Genomic DNA, 25557 nt, shown 5'->3' on the forward strand with positions numbered 1-25557 from the left:
TATGAGCATCAATTTAGTAGTTTTGTTGCTATTATTGTTAGAAAAGAATGACAAAACTTTAATATATACTGCAACGTATTTTTTTTATTAATAAAAAAAGAGGTTTGCCTACATTGTAAGATTTAGCCTATTACATGCATACCGGTAGATCAAATTCGAAAATCATATAGGGAAACGTGTCATTTTAATACCCACGAACTTTCATTCTATATATTTCTGACAGGTGGCGCTGTACAATAACGATTTGCCATCTGAAACGCAGCTAGATCTTTCCACCTCCGTTCCGTCCTTGGGGCAAAATGCACATTTGAGCAAATGGAACAGAACACGCCCATAACATTGATACATGGTTATATTAAATTTGCATCATACTAGCGCAATTAATTTCTATCATTTCTATAATTTATAATTGCCAAATGATGTGCTTGTGCCTTTATGCAGTAACTTACTTTTCTGCTTGCGTAAGCATTTCAGTAATTTCCTGTCTTCTATTGCAGGGTAGTAGATGCACTGGTGAGGGGGGTAACTATGCATTCTGATATTTTAAACGTATACAGTATTGTTTTAAAAGTACAGCCACGGGTTGTTCTTTTCAGTCATGGTGTGCCAAACCAATAAATAAGCCTTTCAAAGGAAACGAGAATGCGGGTGCGTAATAACTACATTACTGAACTGAAATCTGATATAAAATATTGGAAACTTCCCTCATTTCTGTACACACGTGACCCTGGAACAAAAAGTAGTCCGATTGTGCTCTGTCTGTATTCTTCCGCTTGCTGTAACCATAAAAATAGTTCATGTATTTATTAATTTAATGTCATAGCAGTTCAACATGTGTACCTAATCATTTGTGTATTTATATTATTAAATACAGAAAAATCATTGGCATAATTATAAAATGCTGATTTCGTGGAACTATTTGGCACAGCGGATGAATATGCTGTACGAACGTCACCTTTTTTCAATGGGAAGCCATGATGGAAGTTTGAGAGTTTAAACAGGGGAGAAGTGAAGGAAAAGGACCGTACTGAAGACCGCTCCTGCGCGACATTTAAATATCGAGTTTTTAATTTCTTGGTGGAGGCTGTCACCTTTCATTTCATGTGCTGGGACCTGGGCATCTTGGATTGTTGTATGTTCGATGGCTTTTATTTTTTAAGGATGTGTAGACGAGCTAGCGCGCTAGCCGTTGAAGCTAGCGGCTAGACGGAGCGCGAGCTGAGTGCGAGCGGGGCTCTGACAACCGTGGAAGCGCCCGGAGAGGATCCTCTCTCCGTCTTTGCGCTCAATCACGGCGGCTACGGTGCGACCAGAGACTTGTCGTGCTCTAGAAATTCTGCAATTGGAGACGTGGGAAGTTGATTATCGTTTCACCCGGGGCTCGTCTGAGCCGAGGAGGGCATTTTGGAAGCCGGGCCTGTGGTGGTTTGGAGCGAGGCCCTTGATGAGAGAGCCACAGCAGACTCCATTCTAGCTAGCAGGGGGACTGCGAAACCAGCAGAGCATAAAGACGACGTATCGTCGGAAAGCAACAATACTCCCTCTTACACTAAAAACCCTAAAGACTCCTTTCACAGCAATGGCTGCGATCATAAAGGAATTTGTCAGTCGAAACAAAAGGAGATACCAGGAAGATGGGTTTGATTTGGACTTGACCTGTATCCTCTTTGATCAATCAAATGTCCCTGTTCTGTCTATTGTGTAGAAACCAGTGTCTGCAATGAAGGTAATGGCTTGCATCTTGTTCCAAAGCGAGACCTCTGACGTTTCATCAGAAGATGCAGGGGAAACGAGCGTTTGTTTATTTTAAATATTACATTTTTTTTGCTTTGCAGAAACTATTGGCACTGGCACGTAATCGGCGACTGGAGCTTGACATGATTTAGATCTATTGGTTTTTGTAACTGGATCAAGTCTTAAGTCAGCGCCGTTTAGATTCATGCCAGTTGTCAATTTAACCAAGTTATCGAGTGGACAGAAAATCAACAGACTGCACGCGCACTTATTTCATTTGTACAGTTTTTCTGGGGCTTGTCCGCAAGTTACATGTGTAGACTACAATAAAAGCAACGCCAGCGAAGTTGTAAGATGTCATTTTCCCATTCTTACGTAATCTGGTATATCGATTGACGGCGAATCTGTAATCCTGCACACAAAACGCGTTGATTTCAACTCAAGGCTTCTCGCACGAAAGCTGCAGTTTGGGGGGGTTTAAAACAAAAGATGCGTCGCGTAGAGGTCTTGCTGGTTTATATAACGCGATGGATTAGATGAAATGTACAAGCAGTCACACAAAGAGCCATTGCATCAGCTGCTCGCAGAAAATAGACCTCGCGCTCAACTTGGGTTAGTTTTGATTGAGCAAAAATGAGACCGTTCACACGCTTGCGAACAAAAGGAAACGCGTTTGTATGTGAAGTATGTATTTTTTGCAATCGCAGGAAGGGATTCGTGCGGTCCTGTTAAAGAGGGCTCCCTCTGTTGCGCTTTATTTCAGAAACGTCACTGATGGCTGCTCAGTGTTGTGTGTCATATGTCAATGTCATTTTGTGGCTTTAAAGCGCAGCTACATTATTGTTTTTTTCATGACTTTGATTTGGTGCTTTATATTCTTGAAGATGGAGGGCAAAGCATAAGTGGGTTAATAGCTTGTTTTATTCAAGCAGGATTCAGAGTTATTGAAGATGCTTGTCCTGTTTACCTAACTGTCCAACTCATTGGTGTCCTGTAATATACAAAAAAGCTGGTCTAAAACATTAAGAAAAAGGGCTGGAAGGACAGGTAGAGGGCAGGATAAAATCATTCGAGAGGTGAAATTATTTCTATAGCACTATAACAATAGCAATAGGAATCTGGCATTCTTTTGGTGCATTTTTGTCAAGAATTTTGAGATGTTTAGTGTATTTACACTAAACAAGGATGCGATTTAGTGTATTACACGAGTAACCTGTGAATTAATTGATTGCATGGACATTGATTTGCCCCTCTGTGCTCAGATGGTGTTTGGGTCCACTATATTGACACATTGCGTTGCATCATGCTATGCACTCATTGCGTTTAACACACACACACACACACACACACACACACACACACACACACACACACACACACACACACACACACACACACACACACACACACACAGTCAGTTGAAGTGGAATGCAGGCCTCTAAATTCTCTAAGTTTTCAAAGAATAAATATGATGAATGACTTCATTCTTCCAGTCCTTTTTATGATACTGATAAAGCTATCAGTATGAGACGATAAAATAAAACTTGTGTTAAATATGTTTACCAGATTTAAACTTACATTTTTAAAAATTCTATAAATCATGTAAACGTATTCTAGATTAGATTAAAATTGGCACAAAGCATCTCCGGATGGAGAAACTGGCCTTACGAAGGATGCACAGCTATTGCTCTGAAAAGTACACAGAGCTCAACAATAATTATTTTCTTTAAATAATTATTTATATTTGCCCTGCCAGAATTTTCAATGACTCCACTAATTTATTCATAATTAATAGATTTATAATTTTCATTAAAACAAGCTATCATTTAGATGTCTAATTATACTGTGCTATAATTTAATAATTTTCAATTCCCCCACCCCCCACTGATTCTTACAAGACTTTCACAACTCATTATTGACATCTGAAAAAACAGCGTTGAGGTCATATATATATATATATATAAATAATGTTAATTTGGTGACTCGCATCACAACAATATATCAGAGAACCACATATTAATGTTCGTAGGAAACTTAAAATATATATATTTTTAATTGTTGAGCCTTTAAATATTATTGCGTCCAGTTAGTGCCATGATTGCCTTATTCAGTGTGTACACTGATTATGCAATTATACATGGCATGTATTTTAAGAGATATGGTCAGATTCACTGTGACCAAAAAGGTCATGCTGATTTGAATTTGGATAATATTGTGTGCACATATTGTAAGCTAGATGTCTTTGGTTGGCAAGTCATGTTTCTGCATATATGGTCTGGTAATTTATGCAAGGAGTTTTTCAAAAGAGCAACACGTGTGTTATTGTTGAATATCCTGATTGCTTGAATGTTACAAGATCTGGTGTTTACTAAACGCATGTGCATTTCTGTTTAGTGCCTTTAGACCTTGGTTCAAAGAATCAATTTGGCTTCTGGACCATTAAAACTGCAGACCCATTGCACGTTTTACAAGTTAACGCTTATACAGTTAACATGCGTATTATTTATCATGGGTATGTGAATCCCTTACCATCCTAACCTTTTTACTGTTTTATAACCTGACATTATATATATATATATATATAATGTCTTTTAAGACCTTTCTATGGCTGATAAGAATAGCACCATCTCTGAGCTTATATCCAAATAGCCGTCAAAAAAAGTTCCTTCGCTTCTCTGAAATATCAAATTTGCCATAACAGGAGTGAGAACCGCATTCTACACCATCCGAGAACACAGGAAGACGTTTCTTACCGTCATCTAGTACAGACAAGAATTTTTTTTTTTTTTTTTTTAGAACAGTGTCTGAAATCATTGAATGATTTTATTGTTGGAGGGAAATTGTACAAAAAGGATACAAATTTGGATTCAAATTGATCTAACAACTAATATTTTTGTTGTATTTCCAAAGTTACATTTTGAAGTAGATATAAACAATTGTGAGTCTCTATTTAATGGATATTATTAGAATTGCTCTGCTATTATCAGGTCTCAAATCCATCTGCTGTATCAGGGTCTGATTGTCTTCAATAATAAAGATCTGCAAGTGTATGTCAGGCTGAAGGAGTGATGCACTCGTTATGGAAAGGTGAAGAAGGAAAGTGATTCCAGGCTGGGCTGAGGATAGTGTGATTTATTTAGTGCCCCTGTGTGGCCCTCTGGGTTAGAGGTCTATGCATTGGTCTCTTACAGCGAGAGCCATCTGTTCTATATTACCCAGAATTCTGTTATCTGAGCTCTCATTGCACAACTAAAAAGTAAAGTGCTGCTTTAGTGAAAATGCTGAAGATCTCAGCTGAAACCGGGGTTTGATGTTTGTTCGTTTTCTTTCTCCTTCATTTTGCTGCTCTGCATTGTTCACTGACGTCGCCTCAGAGTTTTGGATGCAATTTATGTGTTTAACTGGTTGCTATAATTGTGTAAGACAAGCAGCCAGTTGACTTTATAAATAGGTTCATGTTTATTTAGATGATTGTACTTTTCTTTTTCTTGTCCATATCAGTTTCCCTAAAAAGTATTTTCTAGATTTCCCTAACGCTGCTGTCCAGATATATATCCGAATATTATTGCAATGGGCTTTCCTGCTGAAAGACTTGAGGGTGTCTATAGAAATAACATAGACGACGTCGTAAGGTAAGTATTCACTTTGTATTGTCTCTGGAGATTTGGTCAGTATAACCTTTCCATGTCTGTGAGTCACTTAACCTTTACAACCCATGTTGTAGCAAAAAAGGCTAAATCTGCTATGATATTTACAGCTGTGTTGGACTAGGCCTATCACATGATCTTAAACCTCTGAAATGACCTCTTGCACTGCTTTATGAGTTTGCATTGTGGTGGTCACATTCATTCACATTTTAAGAAATGTGTAACTAATGGTAGACAGTGTGTCATTTCAGTATGCCAGTCATATAAATAAATGCAATTGTGGTGTAAATCAGTTGAGAGTAAATATTAGCCTTGTCAGGTTAAAATAATGGTTTTGCTTAATTTTGTTCTGACAAAAACAAACATTTAGACATTTTTTCCCCCCCTAGTCATCCACAGTTTGTCGGTGACATTTGTCGGAAGCCCAAAGTATACTTCTTTTACACAAGTGTTCACCTACAGTGAGCATGATGGACATTTTATCATCAGAATAGTATGCGCTGCCTGCTTTCACGCACACTATCAAATGGAGTGTACTTTGAATGACTATGCGTTCCACTGTACACATACGCTAGTGTACACTTAAAAAAAGATGTATACTTATAGCCGAAATTACCTGTAGTCTTGAGGCAAAATGATGTGTATTGAAATTGATTTTGTGGAGTGTAGAAAGACACCCTCGTGTTGTTCCAAACCCATAAGAGTTCGTAAAGAGATCCAAATCCAAAATCTTCTGAAGTGACAGAATCACTTGAAATGATAGTTAGTTAATTCAGGCTTTTATTCACATATAAACATTGATCAGTGCACATACATAATAAAGGACATCAAATATGTAAATATAGTTGTCAATCGTACTTGCTTGACGTGTGAGAACCAGTGAGGTTTGTTCTCTTCTGTCACGCGTGCATGTTTGAGCTTGGATTTATTAACCTCTTGAAGCATCCCATTTTGGTGGAGGGACAGAAGTCTTTCAGGCTCTATCAGAATAATAAAGGATTTGGAACAATATGAAGGCGTGTAATTAATTACAGGTTTTTTCATTTAAGGGTGAACGAAATGTAACAATGTTTTTGTCCTCTTTCTGCAGATTTCTGGACTCTAAACATAAAAATCATTACAAGATATATAATCTGTAAGTGTTTCAATAAACTTCAGTTTTGTAATATTGGTTTTCATTGAAATTCTTTTACTGCTAGAACATTTCTTCCAGTTTGCTGTTATAAAAGCAAAAAAAGCTTCAATCATGGTCAATTGAAGATAAAAAAAACAAGCTTTTTGATCGTTGTGAATGAAGGGAATTGTCATTGCACATAGTTCTGTTATTTAGCTGAGAATGTTCTGTTGGTTTTGGCTTTGATGCAAAGTTCTTAGCACTAGCAGAAAAGTGTTACATTGAACTTTTGTACTTATCTGTTTTTCTTTGTATTGTTTAGATGTGCAGAAAGACATTATGATACTGCCAAATTTAACTGCAGAGGTAAGATACTCGGATTGCAGAAATCAACTCTTTACAGATGGCTCTGAAATGTGATATCATTTTTGTGTGGTAATGATGAAGTTCTCTCAATTAACTCTTTATTTCTCTCTTGCAGTTGCACAGTATCCGTTTGAAGACCACAATCCTCCTCAGCTAGAGCTTATTAAGCCTTTCTGTGAAGATTTGGATAAGTGGCTCAGTGAAAATGACAATCATGTGGCTGCCATTCACTGCAAAGCTGGAAAGGGACGTACGGGTGTCATGATTTGTGCGTACTTGTTACACCGAGGCAAATTCAAAAAAGCACAAGAGGCTCTGGACTTCTATGGTGAAGTTAGAACCAGAGACAAGAAGGTGAAGTATATATATTTTTTTACTTTGCTTTTGTTCTGAATTAAGTTTTGTATAGAAATGTAAATCACAAGGTCAAACGTTTTGATATACCTGTAGAACCTGTTTTGATGATTTAAAATAAGACCACAAGCTCTGTAGCTCTGTCACATGAAATCACATATCGCTATGTTATGACGCTTCAGTCTCTCATCAAGTTGTAATGTTTTTTTAATACTGATGTAGTTACAACCAGGCTGTTGTATAAGTATCATCTATTAATAATATCATAGCCTATTGTGTTTTCAAACCAAAGTGCCCCTTAGGGCCCGTCCACACGGAGACGCGTATCACTGTATACGTATAAATTTTTTATCGTATTGGCGTTTCGTCCACACGGATCCGGCGTTTTGGGAGACTGAAACCGCTATTTTTTGAAACCGGGTCCTAAAGTGGATGAATCTGAAAACGACACCCTTGCGGTTTCGTGTATACAGCCAATCCGTATATTTTGTGAAACGGTGATGTCATCACACCACGTCCTGCGCGGGGATAGAAGAGATACAACTACAGGCACTGGGCATGCGCACATCAATACTGCGTTGTTTAATTACTGTATTTGCATTATTGTAAGGGTATGTTTAGGGTTGGGGTAGGTGTATGCGTTAATAAAACACATCTGGTAAGTAGCAAATTTATTTATTGTAATTTTGTTGTGAGATTTTACCTCACCTCCGACTGTTGCCGTACCCCTTCTAGCCACAACTCTTCTCCGTTTTTAGTGTATTTCTGTGGCAGAATTACAGTGCCACATACTGGCCTGGCATGTATACTACATCGTTTTGAGCCGTTTTCATGCTCTCGTGTGTACGCTGATATTTCTTGAAACGAGGAAAAAAAAAAGATAGATTATATAAGATATATATATAATAATCCATTCAGACTTTGAACAAGTCATCACAGTTATTTGATATGATTAGTCTTTGGCTTGACTACGCTATTAAACAGCTAATAATGTTTTGGTAATGTAATGCAAGCCATGTTTCCATTCGCCATGTCAGAGGCAGACAGCTGCCATCTAAAAATCAGCATCTCTAGAAATAATTTTAGGAAAAGCTCTGCCCTGCACATTGACAGGATTTTGTTTTTATACATGTTAGAAATAGAACATGTTGACTGATGAATTTGCACATGATTTGTCTTAAAGCCTAATAAAACCACAGACCTATAAAATAAAACTGGATTTTCATAAACTCATAATAACACAACAGATCTCTAACTCATATTTTATGCTATTGCATTGGCAAAGTATATGTCAAATGAACAAAAATCAAAAGCGTTTTTTTTTTTTTTTCCAAAGTAAAGTGTGCAAATTGTGAGTCAAATTGTGCGCAATTGTGCCATCTCAGAGTGGCTTGGATCAAAGTGAAATGCAGAAAACTCTCTGCATTTAATGTGAGTTTAACATCCATTTGGGAACTCAGCGGGCACCATTGGCATTTATGAATTTTCACATTTGCATAATTTCTAGAATTTTTGTGGATAGATGATTGCAGAATTTAACTGGATTTGTAATGAGATGTTTATAAACCTGTTTTCACAAAAAAATGCAGTTTCTGCCTAAATAAAAAGCATTTATCTCTTGCAAGTAATGAAATTAAGGCAAAAGTGAGTTCCTAAATATCCTTAAATCATTTATTTTACAGTACATTTGTTTTACATATTACTGTCTTACTGGTTAATAATAACAAAGTATTATTATTAATATATTCTTGTTGTTTGGCTTCCTAAAACGCCAGTATAAATCTAATGTTAACTGAGACACTATATCACAACTTTTTTTTACTGCTCAATTTGCAATTTGGTTTGGAGCTCATTAAATTCTCACACTGCACCAGATCAATACATAAAATTTTAAAACATACAATTTTTTTTAACTAGATGGACCAAGGTCTTACAATAGTCCCATAGTTTTACAAAGTCCACTGAATTGGTCTTACAAACACTGAATTAACGTTTTAAAAATCAGTTCCCCTATGGAGAAAATAAATGGGATTTTTAACCCTGGAACCCAACTGTTGCACCCTACACTCTTACAAAACAACGTTTTTTTATTGGCATCAGTGGTTTCATGAAGACCCTTTAGGGTTTTTCACACTTAAAACCGTGGGTCATTCTTAATTCTAGGTAAACTGAACCCTAGGTTATCTTGCTTCACGTTTCACATTGCTCATAATTTACCTGGGGATAAGAATTAACCCTGGGTATTCATAATCTGACGTTTCACATTGTACATTGCTAAACCCTGGGTTAATGTTCTTATTTGCATATTTGCGGGTCAGTGTCATTGTTTGGATGAACACAACATGTGACCTGTTTACATAAAAGCTCTAGCATTACGCATCTTTATATTTCCGACTGTACTATCGCGTACTATCGCGTACAGTCTGAATGGATACTTAGGACTATAAAGATAAGAATGAAACTCTCTTCTTCACTCTAATTGTCTGTCAACATTTTGACATTTTTCTCCTAAAAAGCTGAATTTACTGTTTATATACAAAGTACGCGATTGCCGCTAAGTGCCTAGCTTTAACATTCTAACACTGCATCGTTTCACACTGTACAAGTTAGCGGTGCTAACCCTGCTCCATAGCAGGGTTTCATAACCACGGGTAAAAAAACGGGTATATGAAAGGTTCTTCAGATTCTTTACTCTAAGAAAAGAGTTCTTTTAAGAACTGTTTACCTTTGGGGAAACAAAATTATTGTTTTATAGCATTGCTTTAAAAAAAAACCCTCCCTTTTGTAACCTTTATTTTTAACTGATATTTCAGAAGTAATGCTACAGAAGTATGTTGCAAATCTGTCATGTTGCCTTTAATGACTCAAAACTGGTGTTGTTGAGGCCACAGATATGTTTGCATTAACGCTGTGTGTTTGCCTTTTCACAGGGCGTGACTATTCCCAGTCAGAGGCGATATGTGTACTACTATAGCTACCTTCTGAAGAATAAGCTGGAGTACAAACCTGTGGCCTTGCTCTTTCACAAGATGGTGTTTGAGACAGTGCCTATGTTCAGTGGAGGGACCTGCAGTAAGTGCTTTCTCTTTTTTTTTTATCTTTCTGGCACTGTTGTTTATATTTTTATATTGTCATCCATCTCAGTTGATTAGATCACAAGTGCTTAGGGTGAGATGTGTCGCTGTATACACCTGGTATTAATTGGCACTTCACCTGTGTCTTCTGTGGCCAGTCTTGACTTTTCCAACTTTTGTGATCCGGTATATTCTTTTAAATCTACACGCACCCTACAAAGTAGGAGGTCCTTTGTTTTCCAGGAAGCATTAGTTTTACAGTACAAATAAAAAAATGTTGGCATATGCGATTCTAACTATAGGCCATTTCACATGGCATGCGGCAGTCGCAAATGTCAGGGTCTGATGCGCATGTTAAATAACAGGCTGTTTGCTGGCAGCATGCAAAATACAGTTACACTGGATCAAATTAGTTACATCCAAATTGTATATTTATAACGCTCTCTGAAAAGTGTCATACATATTAGACCCCGACCGATTTATCTGTCTGCTGATGTTATCGGCCGATATGAGCCTGTCGCAGATATATCAGTATCAGAATTTTTTACTAACCCTAATATCGGTATGAAAAACCATATCTGTCAGGCTCTAATACATATAACTGTCTCTGAAAAAAATGTGATACAGAGACATACATTTTTTAAATCTGTCAATTTTATAATGAAAATCAAACAATACTATTTTGACGCACTTTAATGTGACATGACACTTGCTGTAGCGCTTTAGTTCAAGCGTAGTGCCAGCACCGAGCACACATGAACTGATCATCTCTTCAGCTTTACTACTAGTTACAGCATAAACATGATGAATGACCTAGGGATGCACCGATACCATTTTTTTCAGAACCGATCCGATACCAAAAATTCTGAGTATCGGCCGATACCGATCCAATACCAGCACAGTTTTGTTTATAAAATAGAATCTCTATACCTCAATGTGTTGAACTGTTAATCACTCTTGTGTTAAACACAATCTACTAAATACAGACAACTTAATTTACCGAATTACGTGGGTACTACCGAGTACCGATTCACATTAAATCAATCAGTGTCAAATTTCGGTACCTGAGAACACATCTGGCCGTGAGAGTAAGTTACGTTAGAGAAAGGGACTTGGTTAAACACAACACACAGGGCAATGGCTAACCAAAAACGTTCTGAAGTGTGGTTACACACCTGCAGCCAGTGCCAAAGTTTAGGGACCTATGATTTCCGCGATGCAGAAAACATGGACGTAATCCAGTAATAAAAATGAAATTTACAGTTAAAATGTGAATGGTACCCAACTTTAACCGATGCCAATTATTTGCATGTTTGTGCCCGATAACCGCTATATTGAACCGATATATATATATTTATTTATTTGTTTTATCTGTTTTAACACTTTTTAAATATTTTAAAAACGTTCATTTCTGAAATTTCACTACTTAAAAGGCCCCCTGAAATCAAAATTGAAGTTTTTTAGTTTTTAGTATGACTGTTAGCCTTAAGGTTATGAATTAGCTGGTGTGTTCCAAAACAATGACGACAATTCGCATTTAGGAGATATAAGCATTCAAAACTTACAGTCTCTCACTTCCGTTAAAATGGATCACAGATTTTGATGACATCGCAGACTTCACCTTCTCGTCAAATCTTCTGTCCTATCAAAAGGTCTCCAGAATCTGAAGCGCCTGCCCCTTACGCTGTATTCACACGGGGAGTCAGCGTTAACGCTTCTCATTTACTTTGAACGGGTGATGGCATGCGTTGCCGAACTAAATCGTGGGTTTCGTTGCGTCGCTTCACTCACGTTACAAGCGGCAGAAGTTGAAGATTTCTCAACTCATGCGTTCATGCAACCCTAGAGCAGACGCGGCAAGTAATGTGATTGGCTGTTGTCGCATCAACGGCAAGCTTCAGCCACGCCCTCTGTCAAGCGTTAACGCTGACACCCCGTGTGAATGCGCTGTTATACTTAGGGATGGGCATTTTTGTCAATTTCTCATTTCGATCATCGACAGGTCTCAAAAACGAGTACTTGGGGGCGGGGCATGTGCAGGGGGCGGAGCATGTCCGTCATTGAGATGATGAAAATACTGTTATGAAAATGGTTGTTGACAAATACAAACGTGACATGAAAACGGGTATATGAAAACATGAACAATAAAACAAAACATAACTGAGATTATGATGCATAAATGTCTTTGAAAAAGAAACATCTTTATAAAATGACCGTCTCAAATAACCTAGTCAGTAATATCGAGCATTGCCTTTGAGCTGAAACTGTGAAATAACACCACCCTGCAGAGCTTGCTAGCTGGTTAATAAACTCAACCAAACGCACCCTATATCAATATTAATATGAAGATTAATAGGAACCTATTACAACTTGAATCAACACAAAAGGACGTGAATGCGCACGCGCAGCGTGCTAGATTTTACAGGCGAAGGGTTTGAAACGGAACATTTTGAATGCGCTCTTCCCTTAACAACGCTGATACACAGACAACGAAAGCACACAGAAACAACATTTTATTAAAATCCTCTTCTCATTATAATGCTTTGACAGATTGACTCTGCATATCATGCACTTAATTGTATTATTCATGATCGCAGTGTTTACAGACATCACTGCGCGTTTTCGAACTCATAACGAAAAACAGCTTTAAATAAACTAGGTCTACTGTTAAAAAATATGAGAACAGTATAGCACTGCTGCATTACTAATATCAATGTTTCTGAGAAAGAAATAGCCTATCTGAAAAGAATATGACCGTCTCTAAACTATAATGTCGAGCATTAATGCATTTGAGCTGAAACTGAAGAGAATGAACAACAGCCGGTATAACGGCAGCGCTTTTCTAGCTTAAGCTCAACCAAACGCTTCTTATATTAGATTAATCAGATATAGACAACATAAAAGTAATCTTACAACGCGCATCTGCAGAAAAGGACGCGAATGCGCACATGAACTTCACGCGCTAGTCTGAGTGTTCTCGCTAGTTTCTCTGTGGATTTGCTTTAACAGCTGATACACGGGGAACTAAGCACAGATCATTTACAGCATTCTATTTCCATCGTGTTCTCATTATAATGCTATGTAGGCTATGACAGATTGGCGCGTCTTGCACTAACCATTTAATGATCTCACGATTCCAGACATCACTGCAGTGCACGCCTCAGTTTCACTTTATTTCGCCGCGGTCTGGAGGCGTGCTGTATAACGCTAACCAATCAGACCTCCGGTACCGCGCAAAATTACGCAATAACCAATAAAAAAGAGAGACCAATATTTTTTTTTTAAGTCAGGGCGATCATCATTCTCATGATCGCTGTCACGTTCAAGTACTCGGTTACTCGACCACTGTTGCCCATCGCTAGTTATACTATAAATAGACGCTGAAGCAGCGGCTGATATCGCGGTCAGCTGTTAACACATTTACTATTTTCTACATAGTGAATGGCACATAGCGCACCATACATGCGATAGGAGATGATTCAGACTTTCAGTTGAGGCGAATGAAGTCGGTGGTTTCACGTTACTTTCACGCACCGCTGCAGCGCTGTATTTCAAAGCGATATGGAGAAGATTATGATGATAAACGGTTAGAGATTAGGAGGAAACTCTGGCTTTACCTAACAGAAAGGCTCTAGTCAAACTGTGATATTAACGAAACTCTATTGGCTGTTAACAGCTTGAGCCGTTTCAGGGGAAATTACGTCAACACATTGAATAATGCTGCGTGTTTCAAGGTACTTCAGTGGGCCTTAAATATATCTTAATAATCCCAGACAAAAAGTTATTAAATTAAAGTTGATTCGTCAAATAACATGCAAAAGAATTTGACGAAGTGCACCCCAAAATGGATATGAGGCTATATCTCTGAAACGCTTTAGCGTATTCTGACTTAACTTGGTGTGTTATGACAACCATGACCTGAAGACACTTAGTTTTGACAACTCAGTTTTGGTGTAATGCCATCTAGTGGTCAGGAGATATACAAATATAATTTTTTGCTTGTAACTTCTGAATGGTTTGGCCAATCACAAAACTGGTCTCTTTAGATTCTGTGAATCATGCCGAGTCGAACAATCCTCAATTTTCCCATATTATCCATCCATTTTAAATTTGCTCTATTTGCTATAATTTATGAACGCATTGATTTTTTTTTTTGTATGTTATCGGTACTGTGCCCTGAAGGTACTCAAAGTTTCATGACAGCGCCACTTTGTAGTCAGAAATTATAATAACATTTTTAAAAAATGGTCTTATTAGATTCCTTGGGTCATGCCAAATTGATTTTGATTTTGAAAACCTACTTTTTTTTTAACTCCTCCCAGACCGCTTGACACATTTTCGCCAAATTCAATTCAGATCATCTTCAGACCATGTCGGCAAAAAGTTAAGTAAAGTAAAAGTGTCGATAGACAACTATTTTTGTATACCGGATCAACAAAGTTGATGGCTTGATGCCGAAACGTCTCTGAGGCTGTTTCTCTGCAATGCTTTGCCATACATGTGTAATTGTCACCTTTCTCTGACCACACCACATCAATTTGGTCACAGCGCCACCTATTGGTCAAACGCGATAGACCATTAACTTGCTAACCCGCATCGGATCGTGGGCGGGGCGGTTGACGTGAGTGGGCGTGTGTGTACTTTTATTTACTTTTGTTTTATACAAAATATTCAATCAACTATCACAAACTATGCATCATTTGAAAGCTAAAACACTCAAGATTCATGTTCTGAACTTGTTTTTGCAATAAATACACCAGAGAGGAAAGGGTTAAATGAAACGCTAAAGGACCGGCCATGTAAACATTAGCATAATATTAGCGATACTCATCTTTCATCTCCTGTCATTCAGATCAGATCGGACGAATCCAATAAACACCCGCATACATCTGTGTAAGAGTCCACTCTTCAAAATGCATCCCACTTTTTAATACAAAACAATGAAAAAATAGGGAAAAAACAAAAAATCCTCCGTTGTTTGCAAGAGAGTTTTGAGTTAGCGTAATCAATCATGTCCATTTTCAATGAAATATCGATTCTAATCCGTTTCTGGCAAACTCCCCCTGCAAGAATAGTCTGTCCCACGTGAAATGGATCAACCCTCGTCTCTCTCCTTCAATCAGAGTCTCTCCTGTGATGCATCATATAGAGGAAGCGCCTTACAGGCTTGGTGAGCTGTCAATCATTGCGCCCATGGTTTTCGTTGGATAAAGGCACTCGGTGCCCAGCCAATGCCTTTCCAACAAAGGTTTGATTGATGGACTTAGTAACCAATCAAAAGGCATTATCTTGCGCAGTTTATGTAAGTAGGCTTTGGTGAATACTGTTTGTGCGCTGTCGGCGCGCTCTCTATGGCAGAAACTGCAGTGGAGCGCGCAGACTCTTACATACACTTATTATCAGCTAAATGAGTTTTTTACACTTTGTAATCTCTGTAAATAGTTGCTTTAGTTTTTCAGTAACTGTTTATCCATTATAATTAGTAGTTTATTGCAGATTTGTTTGAATGAAATACTACTCTTTACAATAGCAAATGTTCTGAAATAAATGGCCTTTTTGAAAGGACGCCTAGACTTTTCTTGACATAAAAGCTCACAGAAGCTACATTACTGAGAGAATCATCCTCATATTTGAATCATGACATGATTAGACATTCAGTTTTATATTTAAATTATTTTCAGGCTCTTAACATTAAATTATAATATTTTTTTCCCTAAGTGAAAAACAAAAACAAAAAACGTGAGTCACTTACATGTATATTTACATGTATATTACTCTGTTCCCATATTACTTTGAGTTATTATGACTCTTGGGTAGCAACATTTCAAGTGTCTAGTTTAAAATAAGAACAGGTTTATGAATATAGACCATAGGGTTTAAGAGCTGCAGACATTTTCATTTGGGTATATCGTTTTCAAAGAATTCTCAAAAATGGGGTGCAGGTTAAGAGGTTAAATCATATTACTACTGATTTGTATTATGTTTTTTTTTTACCAATTTTTCCTAAAATCATCTTAATGTGTCTTTTAGAGCTGCACAATTCTGGATATGTTGAGAATCATGATTTTGAGTAAAATGGAGATTGCGATTCTCCCACGATTCTGAAGAGAAAAAAAAAACAGACAACTAAACAAAAAAACATGCAAACTAGAGGTTCTGACAAATGGTCATTGCTGTAGTCTTTTTAAAAGATTAATTGACTCCATTTAAATTATTTTTCATTTTGTTCAATGTCTCATTCATCACGACTTGTTTCGTTATTGGTATATACTCCGCTAATGATTGCGATGTGAAACGAGCATTAAAGACAGAATTGAAGTCATTTAGGAATAAGATCGCTTGGATGTTTGAATCGAGATTGCAATCTTTTAACGATTAATCGTGCAGCTCTAGTGTCTTTTGCTCATTGTTGCAGTTGGTCTGATGCTCCCAACCATGCTGGCATGACTTCTCATGTCAACTTTGTGCTTGGCCCCTTAATGGCTGCTTGCAGCTATATTTCATCCTTGTTATGGTGATATAATGTCAAACTATCCTGTATGATGTGATAGGATATCAAATGATTCTATCGGCCACCTCTAAATTGCTAAATGTGGGCAATTAGGCATAACGGTTTTACAAATGTTAACATCATACATTTCTGTAAAGTTACCTCAATTTATACCTTCATTTTAGTGCCGTCCACTTGTGGTCGGATCATTTCAGACATTAATACCAGGTGTACACAGGGTCTTTGGAAATGGAGATCAAGTCTCTCACCCCCTAACCCAGCCAAACACACACACACACACACACACACACACACTTCTCCATTGTAACAGTGCCAATTTGCAGCTTTACCAAACCGCATTCATGGCTGCTTATGGCTTTCCTTTTTGCTTGAACTGCTGTATATTCTACCTTACAAATTCAAACTTCTGTCTTTTTCTATGCATCTAGACATTTAACCTTTATCTAGATAGACTTAATGTACTTCCTGGACTATTATATGTACTTTAGGCGCATAGCTCTGTTGTATTCAAAGAAAAGTGGCAAGAATGTGTAAAGATTTTCCAGGCTGCTCTGCTTCAAGAAGGCCAACCCTTTACTTGGAGTGTGAGTTTGTCCAGTGGCACTGTAGCACTGCATCCATGTCTCTGTCTCTGACTATACATCCTCCTATATACTCCTCCTCCCTATTCTGAACACATTCTTGGTGACACTGACCAAGCCTGCCGTACTCGTTACAGACAGAAAGATGCACAGCTCCAGGATGGATCATTTATGATGCTTTATAACCTACTGTGTGAAATCTGAACTTTATCGTCTTTTTTTTTTTGCTTGTGGTTCTGTCTAACAACTTGTGTGTGTCAATAGGGCTGTCAAAAGATTAATCGCGATTAATCGCATCCAAAATAAAAGTTTGTGTTTACATATGTGTGTGTGTACTCTGTTAATATATACAAGCATGTATATATTTAAGAAAAAAATATTATTTTTTTATATATAAAACATTTATATTTATATATATATTATAGATTATATAAATGTATATACAGTATATACATGCAAATATTTCTTAAATATATACATGAATGTGTGTGTATGTATATATAAATAATAATTAACAGAGTACACACACACATATATTATGTAAACACAAACTTTTATTTTGGATGCGATTAATCGCGATGAATCTTTTGACAGCCCTAATATATCTATATATAATATATATTTTTTTAAAGAGAATACCTCACGGATAAAGGGCTTCCAATTGATGTTGCACTTACAGTTTCCTCTACACTCTATCTTTTTATGGGCATTAATATTTCAGTCCAGCTCTGTTAAAGCTCTGCATGTGTGTGTGTGGTGTTTTAGCTCTGTTTAAACGTTTCTTCACCTCATAGTGCTCTGGCCAGGCCACTGGACAGTCTTTAATCTCCTTCTTTTTCTCCAAGGGGATTCTGCTGTAAAAAGCAAGAGTGAGCAGATTCCACATGGGTTCAGAAAAACCAATTGGCATTGGGGTAACATCAGCTTTTTTAAAAAATGTTTCTCATTTTCTGTTCTGTTAGCCTAGCCAGTGTTGCTTTGTAGAATGTTTGCCAAGTCACCTTCATTTATATAACGCTTTTTACAATACAGATTGCTTTGAAGCAGCTTTACAGTGATAATAGGAAATTAATTTGTACAAGTAAAAGCCCCTAACGCCACTTTAGTGATGTCCCATCCGAGGCAGATGGGAAGCGTGGTCCTGGGTCAACTGTTCTCAGAATAGGGCCCTTAGCATGCCACTGTTATTTTTCTTTTCTGTATCAATTTTTCTGCTGTTTCTATCCTGTTGTCTTCCTCTATGCTTCTCTTCTGTTTCATGTTAACATATATGCATAAGGTCACATTTTGTTTGTCCCACATGGCTGGAATGGCAATTACACATTGTTTTATTTCGCAGATCCTCAGTTTGTGGTGTACCAGCTGAAGGTGAAAATCCACACCTCCAACCCAGCGCACACAAGGCGAGAGGAGAAATACATGTACTTTGAGTTTCCCCAGCCGCTGCCTGTGTGTGGAGACATCAAGGTGGAGTTCTTCCACAAGCAGAACAAGATGATGAAAAAGGTATGTGTCCGTTCCCAAAAAGCTCTTACAGATCTTAATAGTTAAAGATGAATAACAAAGAAAAATCAATTGTTTCAGTACTACATTTACAACTACAAGATGCAATGTCTAATTAGTTTATTTTTTCCTCAGTATTTCACCCTTTTTTAGGGATAACATTTGGTGGTAGGAATGGATGTCATGTCCTAAATCTTATCGCAGTAAAAATTATTTATATCATGGTAATGATATATAACAATATAGTGCTTTTTGCTGGAAATTCAACCCAAATGTTATGTTGAATATTATCATCTTTATTTATGTTGCGCTTTATACAATGCATATTATTTCAATGCTGCTTTACAGTGAGAAACGTGAAAAAATCATTGATGCAAACAGAAATCAAACAATCTATGTAGAATATAATGCTATGTATTATGCAAAATAAATATAATTATGGTAACACTTCTTTTTTTTAACACTGATTTATTAACTAACAATGAGCAATCATTTTTATTACTTCTTAATCTTTGTTAATGTTTTTTAATAAAATTACACTGTTTATGTTAGTTTACAGTGCATTAAAGACCCCTGTGGTGAAAATCAAGCTTTTAATGTTGTTTACATGCCTATGTGGGGTTTTTAATATGCTTTAAGACAAACCATGTGCAAATGTATCAGTCAACACCACTGCAGTGTATTTTCTTCTTAAAACTGCAGTGAAAAAACCCCCTCAAAAACGCGGTTTGAAATCGGCTGTTCTCTATGTAGCAAACATGTCCCGTCAATGTCGGAGGCTGGCTTTAGCATATCATTAACTGCTGTGAAGCAAGGGGGTTTTAAGAGAAGCCAGGTATATTTTTCTGTTATGTATATGAAAAATCGGTAGATTTAGCAATAAAGCGGGTGAATTATGTATATGATGTATATTACGATGTAATGATGACCTATATGCCTTTCTCCACTGACGTTCTAAGTTGTTCTAAGCGTTTCTAAGGATATTGATTTTTAAAAGGCGGCTGTCTGACTCTGAGATGGCGAACAGGAATATGGCTTGTGTAACATTAGCACAACACATTAGCTGTTTGATAACGTAGTCAAGCCAAAAGCTAATCATATCAGATATTGTGTCTAAAGTAGAGAGCGATACATAATACGCGTTACCATTCTGATACATAGAATTGTAGACAAACCTGTATGATTTGCTCTTCCTCTTCTTTTTCTGATTCGGTTTCTGGTTCAAACGTATATGACTAAGTTAAACCAGTTTTTCCACATGCCATTGTGCAGCGTTTACTACAGTAAAGTTGAGCGAGTGGATCAGGTATTCCCAGCTTGTGTGATTGAGTGGAGACGGGGCTAATTTGCATATTCATATTTCCGCGTATGCTAAATGAAGCAAGGGTGTAGAGTAACATTCAAGTTATTTTAAGGCATGAAGAAATTTTCACAGGAAGAAAATGTTTAAATGTGTTATTTTGATGATCAAAGATGTTTTTTTATTAATAAAATTGACTGCAAAGGTATATAAACTAATGTTAACGCGTACAACTTTTGATTAAAAAAAATGGATTAGTAAATGTTGAGGTTAACATTACACACTAAGATTAATAAATACTGTAGAAGTATTGTTTATGCTAACTAATGTAGTTAACGAATGTTAACAAATGAAACTTTATTGTAAAGCGTTACCAGAATTATATAGAAATTTCTTTTTTTGGTAATGTAGTGATAATGTGCTCAAATACTACAAATTGAATGAAATGCAAAATGAATGAATACAAATGAGGTATTTTAACTTTTTTTTAAAAACTTGATTGAAGCTAAATTTAAGATAGACTTACTCAAATATGAGTAAGTGTAGCATTAGCAGCCAGCAGAACAGCTTTTTGCATGGTTGGCCGGTATAAAAACACAATCATGGAATGAGTAATTGGATATCACAGTAATAGTATATCATTATGTAGTTATTTTTTTCCTGGACATTCAACTTATTGTATTATATATGACATAACTATGTAGTAATGTTTTTTCAATTATATATTGAGTAAAATATGTAATCTCAAATACAGCTTGTTCATGCCCTTTCATTTGTTTTATTAAGTCTGGCATCAGAAACTGCTATTGTAGTAAAGCAGAATCTCCACCACACATTAACACTATTTTAAAAACTCCAGTTTACAACTACTGTACGTATATCCAACTTCACCCACTTGCATGGAGTACACATAAAAAGGATGTGTAACATGGCAATTTGATTGTCTATATCGTTGCCGAATACAAACTATCTTATTGCTCAGCTCTAAACTGCTCCATGTGGACTAGAAAACGTTAGGCTTTAAAATATTAATATTTTCTTAAATTATAATAAAAAAAATTTTTTTGGGGGGCTTTTAAGTCATATGTATTGTGAGTTGTAATATTTTGTATTTTCTTTTATATTATTACAGTACTTAATTGTAGCTTTTATTTACTTAATTTTGTTAAACAGGACAAGATGTTTCACTTCTGGGTGAACACCTTCTTCATCCCTGGACCAGAGGAGAGCTCAGAGAAGGTTGAAAACGGAGGTTTAGTGAAGGAACTGGATGGAATCCAAACCACAGAACGGGGAGAGAATGACAAGGATTATCTAATCCTGACTTTAACCAAGAACGACTTGGATAAAGCCAATAAGGATAAAGCCAACCGATACTTCTCTCCAAACTTCAAGGTGTGTTAAGCTCTAATGCTCTTCGCCTTTCAAATGCTATTCATTCAGGTGTTAAACTGGTGGTAGGCTCATCCGAATGTGCAATGTACAAATCTACGAATGTTCAATTGTTTTTTTTTCCCATTAGGTGAAGCTGTACTTCACAAAAACAGTGGAGGAACCATCCAACTCGGAGGCCAGCACTTCAACATCTGTAACCCCGGATGTTAGCGATAATGAACCGGACCATTACCGGTATTCGGACACAACAGACTCGGACCCTGAAAATGAACAGTATGATGAAGAACAGATTACTAAAGTTTGAAATAATATTTTTATGGGAAGAAAAAAGAAACCATACGTAATAGAGTTGTATAAAGGAGAAAACTTGAATATGAACTGAAAGCAAGTACCTTTTTTTTTTTTTTCACCCCCCCTTTTTTTTTTAGTTTTTTTAATCTTTACCCTCAAGCAGAAGTAGGACACACACCTCACACAAAACGCCACCGGTTTTAGGGACAAAAATGCTGACCAATTTTTCTTTTGTTCATTTGCCCCTCTCCATGAAGTATCAACACTGATGTTCCGTGGAAAACGGCATCAATAGCTATTATGTAAATACATGTTCATGCCGTAAAACAAGAAAGGAAACCCAGTCAGGGTGGGAGATCGTTTATGGGAGAAATCAAGTGGAGATCGAAATTTGCTGCTCCATCAACCTGTTGACACCAAGGCCAGTGCTTTAATCAGCATTCATGCCCCCTTGTCTGTCCTTCTTTAGTCTGTCCTACCTACTGTGAAACTCCTCATGCTGCTGGAAGGCCGCCACGTGTCAGTCGAGCTCTGTTGTGCTGTGGAATTTTTCAGTCTGCTTTCATCATTATTACCACTACTAAAGTGGAGGTGGTAATGATTCTTTTAAACTACATGACACCTTGGCAGTAAACACAACAAAGCTCCATGTATTATTATTATTATTTTTTCCCTCATCTTTTTTTTAATGCAAACACACAACACAACAGGGAAACCAGTGTTGCAATAATGTTGATCGAAGGTGTGCATGTTATTGGAATCAGTTTCCATGTTGTCAAATAAATAGTATACAATGTTTTTCTAAAAGAGGTTTCTAAAGTCATTTACAATTTGATTGTATTTGGGAGGAAGTCATTCTTCTGCAGATGGGATTTTATTCTTTAAACAGTCCCTCAGTGACGCTTCGTTTTTATAATTCACAAGTTCCCCTTTTAAAATTGCCACTTGTTTAAATCCGCTTTCACGGGATGGGTTTTGTTTTCTGTTTCACTTCTTTAAGGTTCACATTAGCGTCAGTCATAAAACGAATCAATCTTGCGTGAGGGCTCCGCGTGGCCATGGTTCATTACAGCGATCACAGGTCAGCTCATGTAATGCATGTCAACACGGAGAAGCCCTTTTCTGAATGTATCAACCTTGGGTGCAAGTTTTGATTTGAATTCAACAGCATTCACATTGTTTTTCAGACGTCAGATCTTTGGCTCCCTATAAACATGTTTGTAGCCTTATCGTGCATGATCTAATGAAATCTGTATCATTTATCCAGCAATGGTGCTTGCTAAACTGCAAACTTACAATGCACAGTACAGTCGTTTCGGAGAAAACCTCATGGTGCAAGTGTTCAAATGCACTGCGGTGCGTGTCGTAACTGTTAGTTGCACTCTGATGTGCTTAACCAATTAGTTTCCAACAAGTTGGTGTCCCTCACTAGCTAGAGTTCATTTAGATATATATATTTTTTTTCTTGTTCTTGAACAGGCCTCGTTCCCTTTGGAATGAGCATAGTGCAGCTATGGATTTTACACAAAGTCTTGTGCTTGCTTCAGAAATATTAAAGCCCTATATATGAGAATATTTAAATGTATAATTTTCTTTTAAGCATGCCAAATCTTTTTTTAACACCTGGCTGATGTGGCCAGACCAAAAAAAAAAACCACACAAAAAAACCTTTCTTAGTCTCTTGGGCAAGAATCTTCACTAAGGGTAGTGAGTAAGCTGCCTTTCTTGTACTGTTAACGTTCAGGCTTCACTCTTCTCACCAGCCCTCTGCACACACACACACACACCGTACATCTCGCCTTCCTTTAGAGAAAGATTACGTTTCCCTCACATGAGGAGGAGACCTGGCCTTCCTTCATGAGATTGTACACTAACCAATCCAGGAATAAAAGCAAGCCTATCAAGGATTCTCGTTTTGTTTACATTTTTATCACATCACTGAAAACCTGCCAAAATTAAGCTTGATCATTTTTGTTTTATAATTTTCTTTGTGTTCAGAAGAGGAGGCGGGGCCCACGGGAGGTATTCTTTGCCTTACTTGAAGTTGACAATGCTTACTCTTCTACTGCTTTGATACCTACCATTCTGCCCAAGCACTGACTTATTTAAAGCTACTATAATAGAGCAACATATTGTACTAGACATTTGCACTGTTACAGGTCTTTGCAGGGTTTCAGTCAGCGGTCCACAGTATTTTTTTTAGTTTTTTTTTATTTTCTCTGGAAATGCTTTACAGCAATCAAAAGTAGGAGAATAGAGGTGAAAAGACACAAATATGGTCTGTGCATCCCAATAGAATCAAATGTTTTTAATGACTGAAAATATTTTTTTTGTTTTTTAAGAAAGCATAAAATAGAAAAAAAAAATGAATAAAGCGACTATTTATGAAAGTATTCGTTCACATTCTGGCAAAGACCCTCTGCAGGTAGTCCCACTAAATGTACGCTGATGTTTAGCGGTTTTATGTGCGACTCTACCGAAGAGTATCACATGATGAACTTCGATTTAAAGGGACAGTTCTCCCAAAAATTGTCATATTGTCGCCCTCATGTCATGACATTGCAAAAGAAGGTTTTTGTCCGTTCAATGAAATCCAATGTTTTGGACCCCATTGACGTTCTTCTACGTCTGTGCATATAAGTCATACAGGTTTGGAACATGAGGATGAACATATATGGTTAATTTTTGGGTGAACTATCCTTTTAAGCCTCAGCCCATCTCTGTGAAATGAGATGCATCACCTGCCATTTTGACAATTTAGCCACAGTACCTTTACACATGGACATCCTGTACGTGGCACAGGTGTGTGGAGCTCACAGGCAGCATGAAAAATTAATTTTCAGCTTTAATGAAACAAAACGTCTTCAAAGGTGCCAGTGTATGTTTCACGTCACTCTTTCTTAGCTGATTTGTGCAATATGTTATGATGCCTGTGGTTGCCACAAAGTGCCTCTTGTTTACAGTTTAAGAAGCGTACTCTCTTTAAAAACTGTTGTAGGACATCATGTCATGCGTGTGGATGGATGGGGTGGTACTGTGCACTAAAACGTCCAGATAGGGGCCCTTTGGACTTCGGCCATGCTCCATTAGAAAGCATTCTCCTCCTCAGAGGGTTTTACAGTCACGTAATGTAAACGCGGTATATTTTCAGTCTCTTAAGCAAACAGCCTTACTCCGTTTCAGCCTGTTCAGATTCTATTGTGCTGTGCAACAGTTGCTCTCTGTGTAATGCCTATGCACTGAGAAAACACAAACCAACCATGTATGAAATATTGTACAGGTATTCATGTTGCTCATACAAATCACATGTTTGTTTGTAATTGTATGTGTAAACTGCCCTTTATCTTAGTGTTATAAACTCCACATAAATCCAATAAAGTCTCATTCTTGTCAGTTTGTTGTTTTTGACAGCATTCAATATTTATGCACTGAATGTGAAGCTGTGTGGCATTGATTGGGGATGGATTAGGTTTTTTTTTTCTATTTAACAATATATGTAAGCTTCAGTAACACTTTATTTTACTGTGTCCTTGTTACTCGTTGCATGGAGTTATAGTAATAACTATTAATTATGCAGAATTATTAGGGTCGCTCTCAGGAGCTCTGTGAATTCAAGCAAGGTACCGGGATAGGTTTCCACCTGTGCAATAAGTCCAATTGTAAAATTTCCTTACTACTAAATATTCC

The 25557-nt window shown here is 37.1% G+C and overlaps 1 protein-coding gene across 2 annotated transcripts; it reads left to right on the forward strand.

The window, feature by feature from the left end:
- The first annotated feature begins 472 nt into the window (after positions 1 to 472).
- On the forward strand, positions 473 to 25264 carry ptenb (phosphatase and tensin homolog B). Of its 2 annotated transcripts, XM_079801092.1 has the most exons (10): positions 473 to 1658; positions 5282 to 5366; positions 6472 to 6516; positions 6818 to 6861; positions 6977 to 7215; positions 10146 to 10287; positions 18227 to 18295; positions 18721 to 18887; positions 21358 to 21579; positions 21707 to 25264. In XM_079801092.1, the coding sequence occupies exons 1-10, from the start codon at positions 1580 to 1582 to the stop codon at positions 21881 to 21883; spliced, it is 1269 nt and encodes a 422-aa protein (XP_079657218.1). In that variant the 5' UTR covers positions 473 to 1579; the 3' UTR covers positions 21884 to 25264. The 2 variants fall into 2 exon arrangements, with proteins under 2 accessions (XP_079657218.1, XP_079657219.1); XM_079801093.1 differs by lacking the exon at positions 18227 to 18295 and having other exon boundaries at positions 484 to 1658; positions 21707 to 25262.
- The last annotated feature ends 293 nt before the right edge of the window (positions 25265 to 25557 follow it).

Source organism: Gobio gobio, assembly GCF_949357685.1.
Source record: "Gobio gobio genome assembly, chromosome: 20".
NCBI lineage: Eukaryota > Metazoa > Chordata > Actinopteri > Cypriniformes > Gobionidae > Gobio > Gobio gobio.

What these genes read in the sequence shown, in the direction of transcription:
- ptenb (XM_079801092.1), top strand. Translation starts at nt 1,580, where the DNA reads ATGGCTGCGATCATAAAGGAATTTGTCAGTCGAAACAAAAGGAGATAC. An exon ending in TGCCAAATTTAACTGCAGAG is followed by an intron (nt 6,862 to 6,976) that starts GTAAGATACTCG and finishes TCTCTCTTGCAG; the next exon opens with TTGCACAGTATCCGTTTGAA. An exon ending in AGAACAAGATGATGAAAAAG is followed by an intron (nt 18,888 to 21,357) that starts GTATGTGTCCGT and finishes TTTGTTAAACAG; the next exon opens with GACAAGATGTTTCACTTCTG.